At 40.6% G+C, this 18,013-nt stretch overlaps 3 protein-coding genes across 3 annotated transcripts; 2 read left to right on the top strand and 1 right to left on the bottom strand.

Moving 5' to 3' along the window:
* Nucleotides 1–10,758: 10,758 nt before the first annotated feature.
* Nucleotides 10,759–11,705, top strand: LOC101301587 (stress response protein NhaX-like). The gene is made up of 3 exons (XM_004300412.1): nt 10,759–11,049; nt 11,137–11,374; nt 11,467–11,705. The coding sequence occupies exons 1-3, from the start codon at nt 10,848–10,850 to the stop codon at nt 11,549–11,551; spliced, it is 525 nt and encodes a 174-aa protein (XP_004300460.1). The 5' UTR covers nt 10,759–10,847; the 3' UTR covers nt 11,552–11,705.
* Nucleotides 11,706–12,060: 355 nt separating this feature from the next.
* On the bottom strand, nt 12,061–13,241 carry LOC101301299. Its single transcript, XM_004300411.1, has 3 exons — nt 13,142–13,241; nt 12,930–13,052; nt 12,061–12,558 (listed from the first exon to the last, which is right to left on the bottom strand). Exons 2-3 carry the CDS (start codon nt 13,009–13,011, stop codon nt 12,266–12,268), a joined length of 375 nt encoding a protein of 124 aa, XP_004300459.1. The 5' UTR covers nt 13,012–13,052; nt 13,142–13,241; the 3' UTR covers nt 12,061–12,265.
* Nucleotides 13,242–15,747: 2,506 nt separating this feature from the next.
* Nucleotides 15,748–17,790, top strand: LOC101301011 (GTP-binding protein SAR1A-like). Its single transcript, XM_004300410.1, has 4 exons — nt 15,748–15,818; nt 15,910–16,107; nt 16,283–16,414; nt 17,281–17,790. Exons 2-4 carry the CDS (start codon nt 15,979–15,981, stop codon nt 17,599–17,601), a joined length of 582 nt encoding a protein of 193 aa, XP_004300458.1. The 5' UTR covers nt 15,748–15,818; nt 15,910–15,978; the 3' UTR covers nt 17,602–17,790.
* Nucleotides 17,791–18,013: the final 223 nt, after the last annotated feature.

Genomic DNA, 18,013 nt, shown 5'->3' with positions numbered 1-18,013 from the left:
TGATATACAGGCCCGGACCTGAGGTGCGCCTAAGGAGGTAACAGCCTCAGGCCCCAAATTTCAAAGGGCACCAATATGTTTTGCTCAACAACATAGACACAGACCACATGATAGAATCATGCATGCATTAAGCTAATCATGATGGTACTACTGAGGATATTACAGCTGCATACTTGCATTTAGCCAATTGTTGATACCCAAAAATGTAAACCTGTTTTTAGAGACTTAAGGTCAATGATCAGGCTTAGAGCTGATATGAGGCCTAGATCCTGGTCGTTTGGTCTGTCTCGAGAGACTTGGGGCTTGGTACAAAATCTCTAAGCCACACGGCATGACATGTCGAAATTATAGGAGGAGGTCACGAAAGTCACGACAAGCCTACACAAGGCCCATTTGAGAGTCAAGCCAAGCCAAGTCATGCCATGCTCGTTTATGCCCAAGCCTACTATGATATGCTCATTTATGCCCAAGCCTACTATGACATGCTCGTTTATGCCCAAGCCTACTATGATATGCTCATTTATGCCCAAGCCTACTATGACATGCTCATTTATGCCCAAGCCTATCTAGAACGAGGGAGGCAAGCCCACGCCATGACGTTTATGCCCTAGCCTACTATGATATGCTCATTTATGCCCAGGCCTACTATGACATGCTCATTTATGCCCAAGCCTACTCCTTTTATCTATCTAGGACGTGGGAGGCAAGCCACGCCATGACGTGTCCAAATCTACTCAAGGCCCATTTAGAGTTAAGCCAGGCCACCTTCCTTGAAAAACTTAAGCCGACGATGTTTATCAGCTGCAGCCTTATTCTTTGCATTAGTGGCCTCCAATTTAGCTCGAACGGACTCACGAATTTCCTGCACTTCCTTAGCCATATTTTCAGCAGCAACACTAACGCCATGCCCCTTGGGCAGCTTGACTAAATCCACCACATGTTTTGGAACAGTAGTATACACCAATGAAAAAGGTGATTTTCCAGTAGCACTATGCATAGCACTATTGTAAGCAAACTCCACATGCGGCAAAGCATTATCCCAACTCTTCGGTTTGTCTCCACACACACTGCTGACCATATTACCCAGGGTTCTATTGGTAACCTCAGTTTGCCCATCAGTCTGAGGATGCGCAGTGCTACTCTTGTTCAAAGCTGTCTCAAACATCCGCCACAAAGTGACCCAGAAATGACTAAGGAATTTTGAATCCCTATCAGAAGTGATAGATCGTGGTACCCCATGCAGACGCACAACCTCCCTGAAAAACAACTTGGCTATGTGGGTAGCATCCGAGGTCTTCTTACAAGCAATGAAGTGCGTCATCTTAGAAAACTTGTCAACAACCACAAATTCAGACACTCCCCTCTGTGTATGAGGCAAACCCAGCACAAAATCCATTGAAAGATCCTGCCAAATGTCTTCAGGAACAGGTAAAGGTGTATAAAGACCAGTATTTTGAGACTGACCTTTAGAAACCTGACAAACATAACACTTTCGGACAATTGCCGAGGCATCTCTCCTCAAATGGGGCCAAAAATACCGCTCCTCCAAGCTGGCAACAGTTTTATCTTGGCCCAAATGCTCACTCAAATCCCCACCATGCAAGTCTTTGATCAACATCTCCCTCAATGAAGAAACTGGAACACAAAGCTGATTACCCTTGAACAAATAACCATCACTAATGTAATAGTCCGCAACTGTATGGTTGCCATTGCATTTGGCCCAAATCTCCTTGAAGTCAACATCCTCTGCATACAAATTCTTGAGCATGTCGAAACCCACTATATCCTGTGACAAAGTCACCATCAAGGATGCTCTTCTACTCAAAGCGTCTGCCACCCTGTTTTGGGCACCAGATTTATGTTGAATCACAAAAGGGAACCTTTGCAGATAACTCACCCACCGAGCATGCATGTTGCCTACATTTTTCTGACTGTTAAGGAACTTCAAGGCTTGATGGTCCGTATACAAGACAAACTCCCTCTGAACAAGGTAATGTTCCCACTGTTTTAACGCCTGGAAGACCGCATAGAACTCCTGGTCGTAAGTACTCCACTTCTGGCGAGCTTCGCTAAGCTTTTCACTGAAGAAAGCTACTGGCCTCTTCTCTTGGGACAACACAACACCAACCCCCACTCCACTAGCATCACACTCCACCTTAAATATCTTATCAAAGTTAGGCAGTGCCAGGACAGGTGTAGAGCAAAGCTTCTCTTTTATCAGAGCAAAACTTTGTTCTTGTGCCTCTCCCTAGTGAAACTTCCCTTTCTTCAAACATTCAGTAATGGGAGCAGTAATCGTGCTAAAATGTCGAACAAATCTTCTGTAGAACGTAGCCAAACCATGAAAACTACGTACCTCAGAAACTGTCTTTGGGGCTGGCCAGTCTCGTATGGCACGAATCTTCTCATCCACCTGAATTCCATCCTCTCCTACCACAAATCCCAAAAATAAAAACTTGTTGGTACAGAAAGTACATTTTTTCAGGTTAATGTACAGCTTTTTCTCCTGCAAAATGCTCAAAACCTGGTGCAAATGCTGCAAGTGATCTTCTTTCGTTTTGCTATACACCAGAATATCATCAAAATGGACCACCACACAAACACCAAGAAGACGACGAAGAACCTGTGTCATAGTTCTCATGAAGGTGCTAGGTGCATTAGATAATCCGAAAGGCATCATCATCCACTCAAAAAGACCATCCTTGCTCTTGAACGCCGTCTTCCACTCATCCCCTAGTTTAATTCGAATCTAATGGTAACCACTGCGAAGATCTATTTTTGAAAACACCATAGAACTTGCCAACTCATCAAGCATATCTTCCAAACGAGGAATAGGAAATCGATACTTGATGGTTATTTTGTTGATGGCTCTACTGTCCACACATATCCGCCATTGGTTGCCCTTCTTAGGAACAAGAAGGACTGGAACTACACAAGGGCTCATGCTCTCACGAATAAACCCCTTCTTTAGCAAGTCCTCAATCTGCTCCCTCAAGATCTCATTCTCTTTAGGACTCATACGGTAATGGGGAAGATTTGGTAAACTGGCACCTGGAATAAAATCAATCTGGTGTTGGATGTCTCGCATGGGTGGTAGCTCATCAGCAATCAACTCCTCAAATCCCTTAAGCAATTGTTGTACCTCTTCGGGGATCTCCACAGGTTCTTTCTCTGCACTAAACAACCCCTTAATCACCACAGGACAACACAACTCTGACTCCTTAAAGTCTTCCTCTATCTCCCGCTCATTCCTGGACAAGATTAGCAAGTTCTCCCTCTTCTTTTCTACAGGTTTGTCAAAGGTCACCACAGGAGCCATAACAATCTTAAACTCACCCCACATAAACAACATCACATTATCCCGACCCCTGTAAGTAACATCAACATTATACTGTCAAGGACGCCCAAACAGAATATGACAAGCCTCCATGTCCAGAACATCACAAACTACTTCATCCCTATAATGCTTACCAATCGAAACAGGCACTTTGTAGGTTCTAGTTACGCACACTTGAGGACCCTTCTTCACCCAACCTAGAGAATAGGGCATCACATGGGCCTCTATTGGTAACTTCAAATACTCTACCAACTTTTCAGCAACAAAGTTTTTGCAACTCCCATTATCCACAATCAGATTACACACCTTGTTGTTGATAGAGCAATGCGATCTGCAAAGGTTCCTACGTTGACCGTCTTCCTTCTTGGGAGACAACAGAATTCTCTGCAATACAATGTTCACCTTTTCTGGAGAATCTTCCACTGTAAATTCAGCCCCTTCATAGTCATCGCCTCCTTCCTCCGTCTCGTCTTCCTCACAGGCCTCGACTAAAGCCTGAACTGCTTTAACCACCTTCGGAGGTGCAGTACACTCGTTGGATCTATGGCCAGGCTGTAAACACTTATAACAAGTTCCTGGAAAAGGCCTTGCATAAGGGTTAAAAGGTCACTGCACATGTGCTGCCCGAGTTGCCCTGCTAGTACTGCCAAAACCAGAAACGCCACCCTCTTTGTTAACAGCACTGGATGCCCTCGTGGTCATTCCACCCGTATTCTGCGACACCGTTTTCCCTTTATCTCCCACAGAACTCCCGACTTCAGTACTCCTCGGACTAGTGAATCTTAGAAACTGAAAAGAAACCCTAGGGGACTTCTCCATCAGCTCCGCTTTTATCGCCAAACTTACAGCCTCAGTCACAGACCACATAGTTTGCAAGCCAATCTTCTCTTGTATGGAAGGTCTCAACCCACTGATGTACTGAGCAACCTTCTGCCCTTCAGATTCGCCTAAGTCATTGCGCTCAGAAAGACGCACAAACTCAGCGGTATACTCTGTTACAGTCTTCGCCCCTTGAAAACAATCTAGGTACATCCTATAAAGAATCTGTTCATAGTCCTCCGACAGGAATCGTTCTGTCATCAATTGTTTCATCCTCCGCCAATTCTTGACGGGTTTTTTCCTCTGCCTCAATCTCGTCAATGCCAATTTATCCCACCAAACTGCCGCAGTGCTCTTGAGACGAGCTGCCACCAACTTCACTTGTTTATCTTTCGCGACGTTCATATGCTCCATGAATCTGTCCACTTCAATTTGCCAATCCAGAAATTCCTCCACGTTCATCATCCCATTAAAGAAAGGGATACCAACCTTCATCCTGAAATCCTTATCATCTTGCCCTAATTGCTCATGATCAACAGCTTCATCTTCTGAATCAGACTCAGAGCTGTCAACAATTTTGGTTCCTCTCCCTCGTGGAACCCTAGGTTGAGGAATAGCTCTGCCTTCTCCACGCTTCTTATTGTTATTGTTAGTCTTCAATTCATTCACCTGATTAGTCAACGTAGCAAGGGCTGCGGTAAAAGTCGCAGTAACACCTTCTAGGATACCTTCTAGGTCTGTTCTAGTAATCGGTTGGTCACCCATGATCAAGGATAAAAGAGACAGGAACGTCTGGCTCCAGATACCACTTGACGCAGCAGGAGTATGGAGGGCTAACCAACGTTAAACCCTAATAATTGGAGAGCCTTCAAGCGAAGAACTCTATAGGACCAAAACCTGGAGCGCGCCAGGGACTAAGAGAAAACTCTTAAGTTTCTGAATTATAATTGATAAAACTGAATGTTAGCTACCCATGAGGGTGCTTATATATGAGAAACAAAACCCTAGGGCGACAAACAACCAAACCTAAAAGCCCCAGGATTGAATTAAAACAGAATCCGAAAATAACTAGGAAACATAAAAATCCCGAAAACTAATAAAACGCTGATTTGAGGTCCAAAACAAACTAGGACGGCCGAAAAAGCCCATACGTCGTGGCGAAGCTACGAGTCTTGTTCGTTGGGCCGTTCATGCCATGCGAGTTCATGCCTAAGCCTACTCTCTTTACAGCACGTGGTGTCTCATGAACACGCTTCAATGACCATCACGTGCCCGCCCATTTCATACATGTGTCAACACATGCCAAGCACAGTTGCGCACAAGCATCATGGAGCATGGTGGATGGTATATCACGACATGCCATGCCATGCGGCCAGCTAGTAATGTGGACCCAAGACACACTAGGCAAATGGGGCTTATTTAGTGGGTTGTGGTGTGGAAGGACACAAGATTTTTGCCAGGTCTATGGAAGCCAAATGTCAAATGTCCGAGACGTCTTGGGAGTCGAGGATCAAACTTGAATTTGAGCTTCCCGCGCATAGGTATGTAACGGATACCTCATCTCATCATCTCATCACCCAATGCCTGTAGACATATGATGCTAATATCACAAATCACCTCAGACCAAGTCACCTCAGACCTGTCTCCACAACTTTCACCTTATAAGCTTAAGGCAAACCCAAGGCCATGTCTTGTTTGAACCCGTTAACCAAAAGTAGTTTGGTAAGAAATCGAGAAGGGATGCCACAGAACCACTGCCACCTTTACGTTTTCTTAGCTTAAGGCTCGAACGATGACAGTGAGAAAGAGAGTTCTGACCTTTGCTAAAATTAGAGAGTCACGGGTCACTTTTTTTACCCTTAGTCTTCGACCTCAATTTTATTTAAAGGAAGCTACAGTGGGATTGAGACACAACACCTACAGGCAAAGAAACCATTACCAAGTTCATCATGCTCAACCAACCCTAGATCACCACCACCATACCCATCCTTCCAAACACCCTTCAGACACCTCTAAACACCACCACCACCACACTTTACAATCCCTCACCCACATTAGACCTTTTTCACGATGAGCATGCATTCTGTTACACTTGCAAGATCCTAGCTCCCACACCATGCACACTACTAAGTCCTCTCAGTATTGATATTACACGCTCGGAGCCTCTCCATCACAACAAAGTCTATCCTATGAAGACTTTGGGCCTAGTCCTGCAACCCTAAAAAGGAAGATCGGATCATCAAGCCCAACAACAGCAAGCTCCTAGATCCTCATTCAATTTCTACCCCAACACCAATGAAGCAATCCATCACTTACATACATGCATCTCTTCTTCTTTTTCCCCTTGCGAACTTAATTTGTCTTGCATGCTAATTTCAGTAATTTGTCCCCAACACCAATCCTATAGTCTTAAAATGTCATTTTTATATACCGACACGCGCTTACAATTTTCAAGCTTACATGTTTAAGTTTAGTTTGCCTATGATTAACAAATCAAACAAGCTATTTTTGGATCTGTGACACAAAGTTGTGCAGTCTTTTTTTCTTTTGTTTCCTCATATGATATGACCATTAAATGGCACTATTCTTAGAACTCGTCTCGGGGCTTCAAATCTCAGGTCCGGCCATGCTGATATATATATATATATATATTTCAGGTCCCCGGTTAGTCAATAAGAACGGATTTTTTAGCTATTGAAAAGGACCAATTAAGTCTAGCTTTTTGTAGTTTATGGACCGACCTCGATCTTGTAATTTGCACCAAGTAAATTAGTTTGGTGTTGTACCTAAAACAAATAAGCTGGTTTGGTGTTGCTGCTGTAATTAGAGACTTAGAGTCTGTGTTCATATCAGTGGAGTACTCTGGGGTTACTTCTGGTACATAGCTACTTAATTTGTACAGTGGAAAATCTCATAATTAGATGTTCTTAATTAATCTTTAATTGGATGCTGCCAATTTTATATTTTTTCAGGGTTGAATTATTTTTTCGTCAACATGGTGAACAGAGTATGGTTTTTCCAAATTTAATTTAGGATTTTAGATTCAAATTTCAAAATTGAGATTTATTTTTTTATTTTTTTAAAGAAAAACTCAGTTTGATATTAATTGCTAATTTGCTATCTTAGCTTTTATTTATGCCAATTTGCTATCCTAGCTAGCTTCCCAAAATTAACCGGTATGCTATCTTAGCTTTTATTTTTGTCAATTTGCTAACTTAGCCAATTTGTTACCTTTTGTCATATCAATTGATCATTGATGCATTTTGAAAATGTAGGATAACAAATGGCTAAATTTGATTATGTAGGTAAGCAATGGTTAATATTGAAAGCCTAGGGTTATAAATTTGACATAAGGGTAGTAAAATTGCTAAAATAAAACATAGGGTAGCAAATTGACTAATTTTAGAAAAATAGGGTAACAAATTGGCAGAAATAAATGGTAAGGTAGCAAATTAACTAATTTTAGAAAAATATAGTAACAAATTAACAAAAATAAAAGGTAATGTAGCAAATTGACACTAAAATGATTCATAGGATAACAAATTTAACCATGCAAGTAACTTTAAGGAAGGAGGACTCCAAAAAAAAAAAGAACCACAATAAGTACGTTAGAATCGAAGAGATGATAAAGACAGTAATGAGGCTAGGGTGGGGGGGTGACATCTCCTTGTTCATATCTTTTCATGTCTCTTTCTAACGTAGTTAGCTGTTCTTTTCACATCTTTCATTAAAATTTCAAGAGTTAGTTTTCAACTTCCAACTTTTCATATTATTTCATAAGATAGAGAGGATGGAAGGGGATATTAGTACGAAGAAAATCGTAGTGGCAGTGGACGATGGCGAAGAGAGCATGCACGCACTTTCGGTGTCTGGGAAACCTTTCCTCTCAAAAAGCCACTGCTGCTGCCAATACCAGTCGTACCAACCTTGTTCTTCTCTAACTCAAATCACCACCTCCACTTCATTCCTCTTATGACGCTGCAGGTATACATATATATAGCTCATGAATCACTGCTTTGTAGCGAGGTCTCAGTAATGCTCCTGAACTCCTCAAGGGGTTGGCCGTTGGCGTTGGCATATATTCGATCATCATATATCACTGGTGCTTGTACAGGATTAACATGTTAATTAAGCATATATCATACATTCAAGATATCAAACCGATCGACCAAATGAAGCAGAAACAAATGGCAAGCTAGAGAGGAATAGGGAAAGGGGTGGCTAATTAGGAGGTCACATTGGAACTAACTTGTGCTCTGTGTTGGGGGACGTACGTTTGGAACCTCCTCACAAGTCACAAAACCAAGCGCGCACTGGCTAGTTGTTCCTTTCTCTCTTTCGAGAGTGCCCCACTTGCTCATCCTCGTCTCTTTCTTTTCTTGCCGCACTTTCGTTTGTTAATTTGGGCCAGGCCCCAAGAGATATATCATATCATATTGGGTCTCCTTTCCCCTTCTCCTTGCTTTCCAATTGCAATAATACTCTCCTCATGCCGAATGAGGCGGCCCAGCATTAATTCTCGATCATCTCGCACCAACTGCCATGCATATAGTTGCATACTAGGTTTGGCATAAGCTAACATGCATGCAGCTGCTATATATACATATGATTCGTACCAAACTGAGCTACATGTATCGTTGATTAAACTCGATCTCTTCTTTCAAAAAGGGCATGTGTCAAAATATGTCCCAACTGACGCACAAGGCTTCCTAGCTCCATGCAAATAGGTATATATGTGTCTGATGAGTACGTAGCTCTTTGGAGACCATGACTAATATACTATAATTAACCAGTTAATTAAGCTAATTAACAATTTTCTCGACTAATTTGTTAATCTAGTAGTGAATCACCCACATGCAACAGTGTTCCTTAATCATTCTTTTTTATATTAACGTGGCACTACGTACGTACACATATAATTTCATATAGATATTGTGCTCCTAGAATTGAATATTCAAACATCTTAATTATATTTCTCTGTTTAAGATGTGATCGTGCAGATGCGAACATGCAAGTAGCTCTCTAGCTAGCTAATCAAGTCGCTCGTTTATATGTAGAGAAGAAGATAGAGAGTTACTCTGAGACCACTCGTTCAATGGATGAGAAGATGAGATTCCAAGTTGCACAAGTAACGGCAATAGATCGGTTTGGACCAACAACGACATACATGATATCGACTATATAAATTGAGTGTTAATCTGAGGACATTGGGTATTATTAACTGTCAAGTTATATATGGCTCTTTCTAAGTTGCCAATTATCTAGGATCCTCCCACTTTGAGTTAGTCTACAAATCTCTTTTTTTGAATCGAAACGACATAGAAAGCTAATCAAACATTACAGATATTTATAGTAGCCTGCTGAAGAAAAGAAGGTGTTGAAAAGAAAAAACATCTTGTTCCAATGAACAAGCATATATAGTATATATGCGACTATGCGCGCGCAGCACCATTCCCTCGTCTATTGACCCAGGAGGAAAATTCTCCAAACACTTTGAGTTAGTCTGCAAATTACTTAATATAAACTCTAGCGAAACTAAACCCTACTAATTAAGATTCTAGTTCATCTACTATACACGTATGGAATCTAAATTATTTCATAAATATCTCAATGTAATAAGAGCTAGGCACTGTTGTCAAAGGAAAGTGCATGCATATATGAGCTTTCCCCATCATGCATTCACCTTGGAGTTTAGGACAGCTGCCATATTTTCTCTTTGTATAAGAAAAACAAAGCCAATTATTGGATGAAACTAAATATCTCATGTCTGTATATTCTGATGTGTGTGTATTCTTTGGCTTAGGTGGCCAGATATTATATATAGTTCGGGTTTGGGGGCCGCCTGTGAATTATTGTAATGGAACAATATATGGAGCTGAGGTAGTTGCTGAAGTTGTATGATCTATAAATGTTGATGGTAACATGCTTGGTAGGCTTCTTCGAAGTTGAAACTTGGTTTCAAATGTAGCCTGCGGCGGTATCACTTCTCTGATATTATTATTTTGGTACAACGCTCAGCCAGACATGTTGACCATAAGCTAGCTAGCAGCTGTATTAGTATTACTAACTACTAGTATTCCCATACCATATATACTACTAGAACGATATCAATTTAACAAATGCTTGAGCATGACTTTACATGTCATCGATCATCTCCGAGTCACGTCCTACTTGGTTACCAATTATTGATATGGAATTTGCTCGCTCCTTAACTATGACAAGTGTTGGATGAATTATTTTCACACACAAAATTCAAATGAAGATAGTCGACGAGCTAGATATAACCTTAATTCCTCATTAGTGGTACGCCGTGGGAAGCAAAAATTATGAGTCTGCAACTGCTGTAGTAACATATATATAACCAGCAGGACGACTTGCTGCACAACGCAGTTAATTAATTTTGGGTCAATTTAAATCACATCCAGAAGGATGTGCAGTTAGTAACAGTTAACTAATGAGTGGAACTCCAAAATGGAATTGCAATAATTAAATTATAAAATATATTAAATTAATCCCACAGAAGCAAAATGAAAACCAGAAATCAGGAAAACCCACGGCAGAACCCGCCCTCTATAAATTCGGATCCCTTTCTCCATTGTGTTATCATCAACAACATCTCTTGAGGTCCAAAACCTCCTCACCTTCATTCCGAGTTAGTTTTCAACTTTTCATATTATTCATAAGATAGAGAATGGAAGGGGATATTAGTATGAAGAAAATAGTAGTGGCGGTGGATGAGAGCGAAGAGAGCATGCACGCACTTTCCTGGTGTCTCGGAAACCTTTCCTCTCAAAAAGCCACTGATGCTACTGCTGCCGATACCAGTCGTACTAGCCTTGTTCTTCTCTATGTCAAACCACCACCTCCACTTCATTCCTCTTATGACGCTGCAGGTACATGAATTACTTTGTCTTGGTTTCTTTCATGTATCTGGTTACATAATGAGCTGATTCCGATGATGTTATTGTTATGTAATGCAGGATACATGTTTTCGAAGAACGATGTTGTGGCGACAATGGAGAAATACGGGAATGACATGATAAATTCAGTGATGCAACGAGCTGAAGCCGTCTACAGAAACTTCAATGTCAGTGCCAATGTAAATATCGAAAGAGTGGTTGGCAGCGGAGACCCGAAAGATGTCATATGCAATACTGTCGAGAAGCTTCGAGCTGATACTTTGGTCATGGGATCCCATGGTTATGGTTTCTTCAAGAGGTACGTAGCTACCAGTACCAACTCCAGTACTTCCTATAAATCATTTGATTGTCTAGTTAAAAATTGTGATATTAAGTGCTGTTAATTTGCAGGGCTCTTCTTGGAAGCGTGAGTGATTATTGTGCGAAACATGTAGAGTGTCCGGTGGTGATTGTCAAGCATCCTGACCACAAATAGTTTGTTCATCCTTACCAAAATGAGTTTCTTTGCTGATTGATCAATCTTCAAATCTGGTGTCTGCTATATATGCTGGGATTTAAATTGTGTAAATGCGAAACTTGTATATGCGATTTAATCAAGATCATCAATTTACACTTTGAGATCATGACCAAGAAAAATAGGCTGCATAGATCTGCATCTAATTCTTGTCCATACAGCAACAGCTAGCACACAATTGAACCCCTCTAAAACTCAAAGCCAGCTTCCATTCAAACCAGCCCACGGGTTGGTAAGATTGAATGACTGGGATTTGGAGGACTATATACTAGTATACACTAAATCAATCATGCTACCATTTGAACATCTACTACTGAACAGAAACTCATTAGTTTGGCTAAATAGTAAAACATTTGCGTAAGTTTAAAAGGGAAACAGCTACATTCACCTAAAGAGAATTCCAATTACTAATTAAAATCAGAACAATGTCTGCATAGGATTCAGAGGGTTATCACAGAATATTTGGAGTCAACCTACAACGGTTCCCCAAGCACAATGCTACTGTTTAAACTTTAAAGACATACAGTCACAACAGTCGCAACAAAGTACACTTCTAAGTAGTCATAAGCTGGTCAAGGCACCAAGTACTCTTAACATGTAGAGGTGGAAGTGGCAGCTTGGCTTGTTCAAGAGACTTGCCTTGATCGAGTGCCTCCAGCGAAGCTCTCTGCTGCACTAGCCTGATTTGGGTTTGAATTTGGGATAAGAAAAGGCAGGTTTGAGACGGCAGCGTGCATCCCAGTCAACACCAGGATTACCAGGGTGGGGGGGATTCAGCTCACCACAACACAGACAAATAAACTCAGCATAAGGACCAACATGTGCACCACCCGGATATACAACGAGGTACGGGCATTCTGAAGACCAGTGTTCTCTCCTCTCACATATATGACAGCCCATGTCATCAGGGTCAAAAGCCTTACTATGTCCGAACTCGGTTCTTGCTTCTTTTAGTGTTTCCTTCAGCTCTGATAAAACCGAAAAGAATCAGTGGTGACAACATGAAAACAAACAATATATACTACAAATATTGGTATCTATCCTCATAGGAAGAGGAAAGCTGAATCATATCGTTGATAAAACTAACAACAGATCAGAAACTGCAGATTAAATGGAATGACATTAACGGACCCAATCAACAAATAGAGTGACCATACACAGAACATATGAAGGTAAACCAAAAGTACAGACTCATCTATACTTTTTTAAAACAGTTCAAATTTGTACAAGTAATCGGTTTAATCAAAGCTTGACTTGATCATTAACTAAGAAACTGGGATGCATAATGAGGACAAACTCAATCAAAACCCTAGAAGAAAAACGAAAGCATAAAACATACCAGGAGTAAGGTTTGGGCAATTAAAAGTCCGGTGCCAATCTGGATTAGGACACATCTTACAGGGCATGAGTTCCTCACCCATTCTGATGTAATTAGCCAACTCTGGTCCTTGTTTCCCTTTCCCTGTTAGATAATCAAATTGATCTTTTAATTCCTCAAAACCCCTAAAATCAAAATCATAAAAACCTAGTTTTGAGAAATTCTAGTCTTACCAGCAAGAGCCGTATAATCTTCGGTGGCTCTCAGGATCGTCGGGCGGCAGATCTTGCCATCGGAGGATCACCGGCGGCTCCGCGGCAGATGCTTCATCAACATTCATCGCTGCGTTGGTTGAGATAGCCGAGGGTTTCCTCCTCTCTGCTCCCAATTTGGGTTCGCTTCACTCTTTAAATTTTCAAGACTAGGGTTTATGATTTTTATTTGGGCTTTATCTTGTATCTGGGTTAGACCCAATGTTGAAATTTTCTGTTTGCTGGGCCTGTGTGCCTTATCATCTGGGCCTATGTGCCTCTTAGGCCTATGTGAAAAACAAAAAAAAAAAATTCAAGACTAGGGACTGGGGGACTAGGAGAGTAAGCAATACTAAACGACGCCGTCCTTTAATTGAGGATTTCACCGTGTAGTAAATAGAATTACTGCGGGATGAATCCCTAAGACACATATCCTTTGAGGAAAAATGGTCCAAATGCAATAGGTTCCCTAGAGATCCTACAATCTTCGAATCCGGTGTCTGCTATATGTATGCTGGGATTTAAATTGTGTAAATGCGAAACTTGTATATGCGAATTAATCAAGATCTGCGCTTAATTCTTGCCTATACAGCAACAGCTAGCTAGCACACATTAAACCTTCTAAAACTCAAAGCCAGCTTCAATTCAAACCAGCCCACCGGTTGGTAAGATTGAATGACTAGGATTTGGAGGATTACATTATAACGACATTCACTAAATTAATCATGCCACCAAAAGTAAGTACTAGTTTTACTTTTACCATCTTTCATTACAATATCCACTGAACAGAAACTCGATACTAAATACAGAAACAGTTTACTAGGATTACGAAGAGAATTTCAATTACTAAAACCAGAACAATGACTGCATATGATTCAAAGGGTTATCACTGAATTTCTGAAGTCAACCTACAACAGTACTCTAAGCACAACACTATATATATGATACCAAATTCTACCAGACTACCACCCGTTAATAAGGCTATATACAAAACGCTCCTGTTTAAAGACAGTCACAACAGTCGCAGCAACATTACAATTCTAAGTTGTTAAGTTTGTGCAGTGTTGGGGAAAGATCTGATCTTCAGTCTGGAAGTTGTTCATTCTGTCTTCTCAGTCATTCATTTCCTCTGCATGCAGAAATTATCAGAATTACATACTGATCATACCTAAAAAAGCTACCCACACTAAGGTTAGAGTGAATAAGTAATTACAGCCCAACCCACACTTAATAGTATTATTACATACTCATATAAGATATGACATACCTATTGGCATCACAATCATTGCCTTTTTCATCACCCTTCTCAATCTACGACTGCATGAAGAAATGAGAATCTAGTTAACTAAACAAAGTATACAGCTTTTGTTCTTCTGTGTCAAATAGATAAAGCCGAACAAGTAAAATAGGAGTCCATGTAAGAAACAACAGTACAAAATATAGATAATAGCAGACCCACAATGATTGCTACAAAGGAGAGACAAATCTTACTATTTTTCCCAGAGGCGGATAAAACCAAAAGCATAGAAAGTTAAAGGGATCAAGACATGCTGGTGAATGACCAAAGCACCATGCCATGCCTTGTCAATCATGTTGGCACCTCCAATAACAATGAGACAAACAAAAACCAGAAACCGAAGACACGACTGCCAGTACAACTGTGAATACAATTCCATCTGGAGAGTAGAAATTAATAAAGAAAACCAAGCATTAGCAACAGCTAGCAAATAGTTCCATATGTCTGATTTAAATGACCAAAGCAAAAGAAAGTATCGTAACTATGAAGATATGGATGTCTGCTACTGTCGAGAAACAAATGATGAAAGAAAGCAATCCACGAACAGTGAAGAGACTGCACAATCAAAACGATCCAAAAATCAGATCAGCATGCCACTTAAATTTTGTGTGGCATCTTCCCAGATATCAAACTAATTGTACCAGAACGTGTAAGTGTCTATTCTATTCAATATTCTTCCCCCTATAGCTTACTGCACCCATGTTGCATTTTCATGTGTTTTTGTTCTGCAGCACCACAGGACTACTTTCTCCACGTTTGCCCCATGTAAGAATTTCTCGAAATGATAGCCTCCGGTCCTCTCCAGGTTTCGTAAACATAAGCTTCAAAGAATTCGACAAGAAGCACGAAGCAGATAAAGGCAGGGGATATCTGCAAAACTAGGAGATAACTTTAGCTAGCAGTAGACGAATAGTACAATTAACACTAGAGTTGTCTTAGTAGAGTCCAAAATAGCAGAGTCCTAGACAAGAGCAAGAATTCAGGATTCAGGCTTGCCTCCTCAGTGTAAAGAAAAACTCTCATCAAATTTAAACTTGAAACAAAGACAGCAGCATGAAAATGACAATGGTAAAGTTAAAGATGTAGGGTTTTAGGTTGGTTGATTCTTTCAAAGGTAAATTCCCTAAGGAAATGTAGCAGTACGTGAACCTAATTCCTCTTGTTCGTTTAATTTGGTGAGGCTAAGCAAGCAAGAGCATAGGAGAGAGAGCAACGGCGATGGTGGTAGGGAGGAAACTTACTTACCCCTTTGAAGTAAGGGTAATCCTTAATCATCAGAACCAACAGACGTGGAATGCTCGCGCCAGCTCCACCTCCGAAAAACGACATACGGAAAACGACGCCGTTCTTTCACCGACACTGGTAAATATTGTTACTGCGCGCCAGATTATTAATTAATTTTTACCAGAAAAGTCTCTTATTTTGCTGCTTTTCCCCTATTTTCATTCTCTAGAGATGAGATGAACAAGGGTCATCGGAGGGGTTGATCCGATCCGATCCGATCCGAATCAGCAGCACCACCATGTTTCTGTTCGACTGGTTCTACGGCGTGCTGGCGTCACTGGGTCTGTGGCAGAAGGAGGCCAAGATCTTGTTCCTTGGGCTCGACAACGCCGGCAAGACCACCTTGCTTCACATGTTGAAAGATGAGGTATTTCATTCTCTTTTTTCACTTCGATTCCAATTGTTAGTCAAGATATACATGAATATCAGATCCGTGATTTTTACTTTGTCAAGACTTGAGTTTATGGATGGATTAGGACCCGAATGGGTTGTTGTTTGTGTGATATATAGTAACTAATTCAGCTTTATTGTGTTGGTTCCAGAGGCTGGTACAGCATCAACCTACGCAGCATCCGACATCCGAGGAGTTGAGTATTGGCAAAATCAAGTTCAAGGCTTTTGATTTGGGAGGTCATCAGATTGCTCGCAGAGTCTGGAAGGATTACTATGCTAAGGTTACTTATACTCTCTTCTTTATGTTATTCCCCATATTGTCAATTGTGTCTTTTTAGAGTTGGTTTTTAATGCCTCCTGCGTTCCTGTCTAAATGCTAAACCTGCTTGCGTATCGGAATCAGAAATTAGCCAAGTAAACTTTACTTTGTTCTTCACCATTGTTCAAAATTTTGTAGTTGTGATGATCTGAATAAATGTTATGGTGTTGTTTCACTATGTTGAGCCCTGATTTGCTGCCATTAATAGAACTGTTTCCAGTGGACAAGTCAAATATTCTGTCTGTCACTTTTCTTATCATTTGGTTTTTCACAGATCAGATGTCATTTTATTTTGGATTTCCATGAATCTATCATCTTTGTTTTGTTTCTGGCATTCATTTTCTGTTTTACTTTTTATCCTTACCGTGCATTTAGTCTTTACCTTAGTACAGAACTCAGTATACAATACAGCCATGTAGGTCTTAGTAATGCTCCTTAACTCCTCAAGGGGTTAGCATATGGCCCTATTCATCAACCACTGGTGTTTGTACAGGTTGAGCATGTTGAGCATATATTCATGCATACACGTTTAAAATGCCAAACCAACCAAATGAAGCATATTTGTGGAGTTGATTTGAGCCTTTCGTTACTTAATATAGTCTAACATCTCTTCAGTTGCCTCTTCTGTGCTCTGTATATGACTTTTGGTAACCATTATACTTCATTCTGGATACGTTTCAAATTCTATCTTGTACTTTTCTGTTCAACACACACACACACACACACACAACAAAAAACAAAAAAAAACAAAACACAAAAATTGGCTTTCATCAACTTGGAGAAGTCTTACAGCTTGTGGTAATAATTTGTTCATGGTTTGCTTTACAGGTAGATGCTGTGGTGTACCTTGTGGATGCCTATGACAAGGAGAGGTTTGCTGAATCAAAGAAGGAACTAGATGCGCTCCTTTCTGATGAATCCCTTGCCAGTGTCCCATTTCTTATTCTGGGGAACAAGATCGACATACCATATGCTGCTTCAGAAGATGAGTTGCGATACCACCTTGGACTGACCAACTTCACCACAGGCAAAGGGAAGGTAAACCTAGCCGACTCAAATGTCCGTCCATTAGAAGTCTTCATGTGCAGTATTGTACGTAAAATGGGCTATGGCGATGGTTTTAAGTGGCTCTCCCAATACATTAAGTAGATTCAAGGATGGTCGATGAAATGTTTTGGAGGCTCTTGAACTACCAAAACATGTCCCGTCTTTAATGTTGGAAAACTTTATTATGTCCTGCTTTGTTTAGGCTCTTAGAGGGCTTTTAAATTGGATCTACATGTGGTCTTTGGATTTGTGTGGAAGGAAAATATGAACAGCACTGCTATGTACAATTTTACTTGTGGCCTCTTGTTCTTTTTAACTTTCATTGTAGATTGAAAATACTGTTTGCAATTATATGCTGTCGTTAAGAGTCGTTTCATGTTGTACAAGATGGGGTTTGGCTTTTGGTTTATTCTTGTAGATTGTATCTGGAACCAGTCCTGTAAACATATTTTAGTTCATCTGGATGCTAAACAATGCTAGCAGCCAATTTTAAGTTCACAAACACAAACATTTT

This window comes from Fragaria vesca, linkage group LG5 (assembly GCF_000184155.1).
Source record: "Fragaria vesca subsp. vesca linkage group LG5, FraVesHawaii_1.0, whole genome shotgun sequence".
Lineage (NCBI taxonomy): Eukaryota > Viridiplantae > Streptophyta > Magnoliopsida > Rosales > Rosaceae > Fragaria > Fragaria vesca.
This window is presented reverse-complemented; position numbering and strand designations above follow the sequence as displayed.

Bases quoted from the DNA above. Each gene is read 5' to 3' on its own strand.
- LOC101301011 (XM_004300410.1), top strand. From the start codon at position 15,979: ATGTTTCTGTTCGACTGGTTCTACGGCGTGCTGGCGTCACTGGGTCTG. The intron at 16,108-16,282 runs GTATTTCATTCT...TGTTGGTTCCAG, and splicing joins TTCACATGTTGAAAGATGAG to AGGCTGGTACAGCATCAACC. The intron at 16,415-17,280 runs GTTACTTATACT...TTTGCTTTACAG, and splicing joins GGAAGGATTACTATGCTAAG to GTAGATGCTGTGGTGTACCT.
- LOC101301299 (XM_004300411.1), bottom strand. From the start codon at position 13,011: ATGGGTGAGGAACTCATGCCCTGTAAGATGTGTCCTAATCCAGATTGG. The intron at 12,559-12,929 runs GTATGTTTTATG...CGGTTTTATCAG, and splicing joins TTGCCCAAACCTTACTCCTG to AGCTGAAGGAAACACTAAAA.
- LOC101301587 (XM_004300412.1), top strand. From the start codon at position 10,848: ATGGAAGGGGATATTAGTATGAAGAAAATAGTAGTGGCGGTGGATGAG. The intron at 11,050-11,136 runs GTACATGAATTA...TATGTAATGCAG, and splicing joins TTCCTCTTATGACGCTGCAG to GATACATGTTTTCGAAGAAC. The intron at 11,375-11,466 runs GTACGTAGCTAC...GTTAATTTGCAG, and splicing joins GGTTATGGTTTCTTCAAGAG to GGCTCTTCTTGGAAGCGTGA.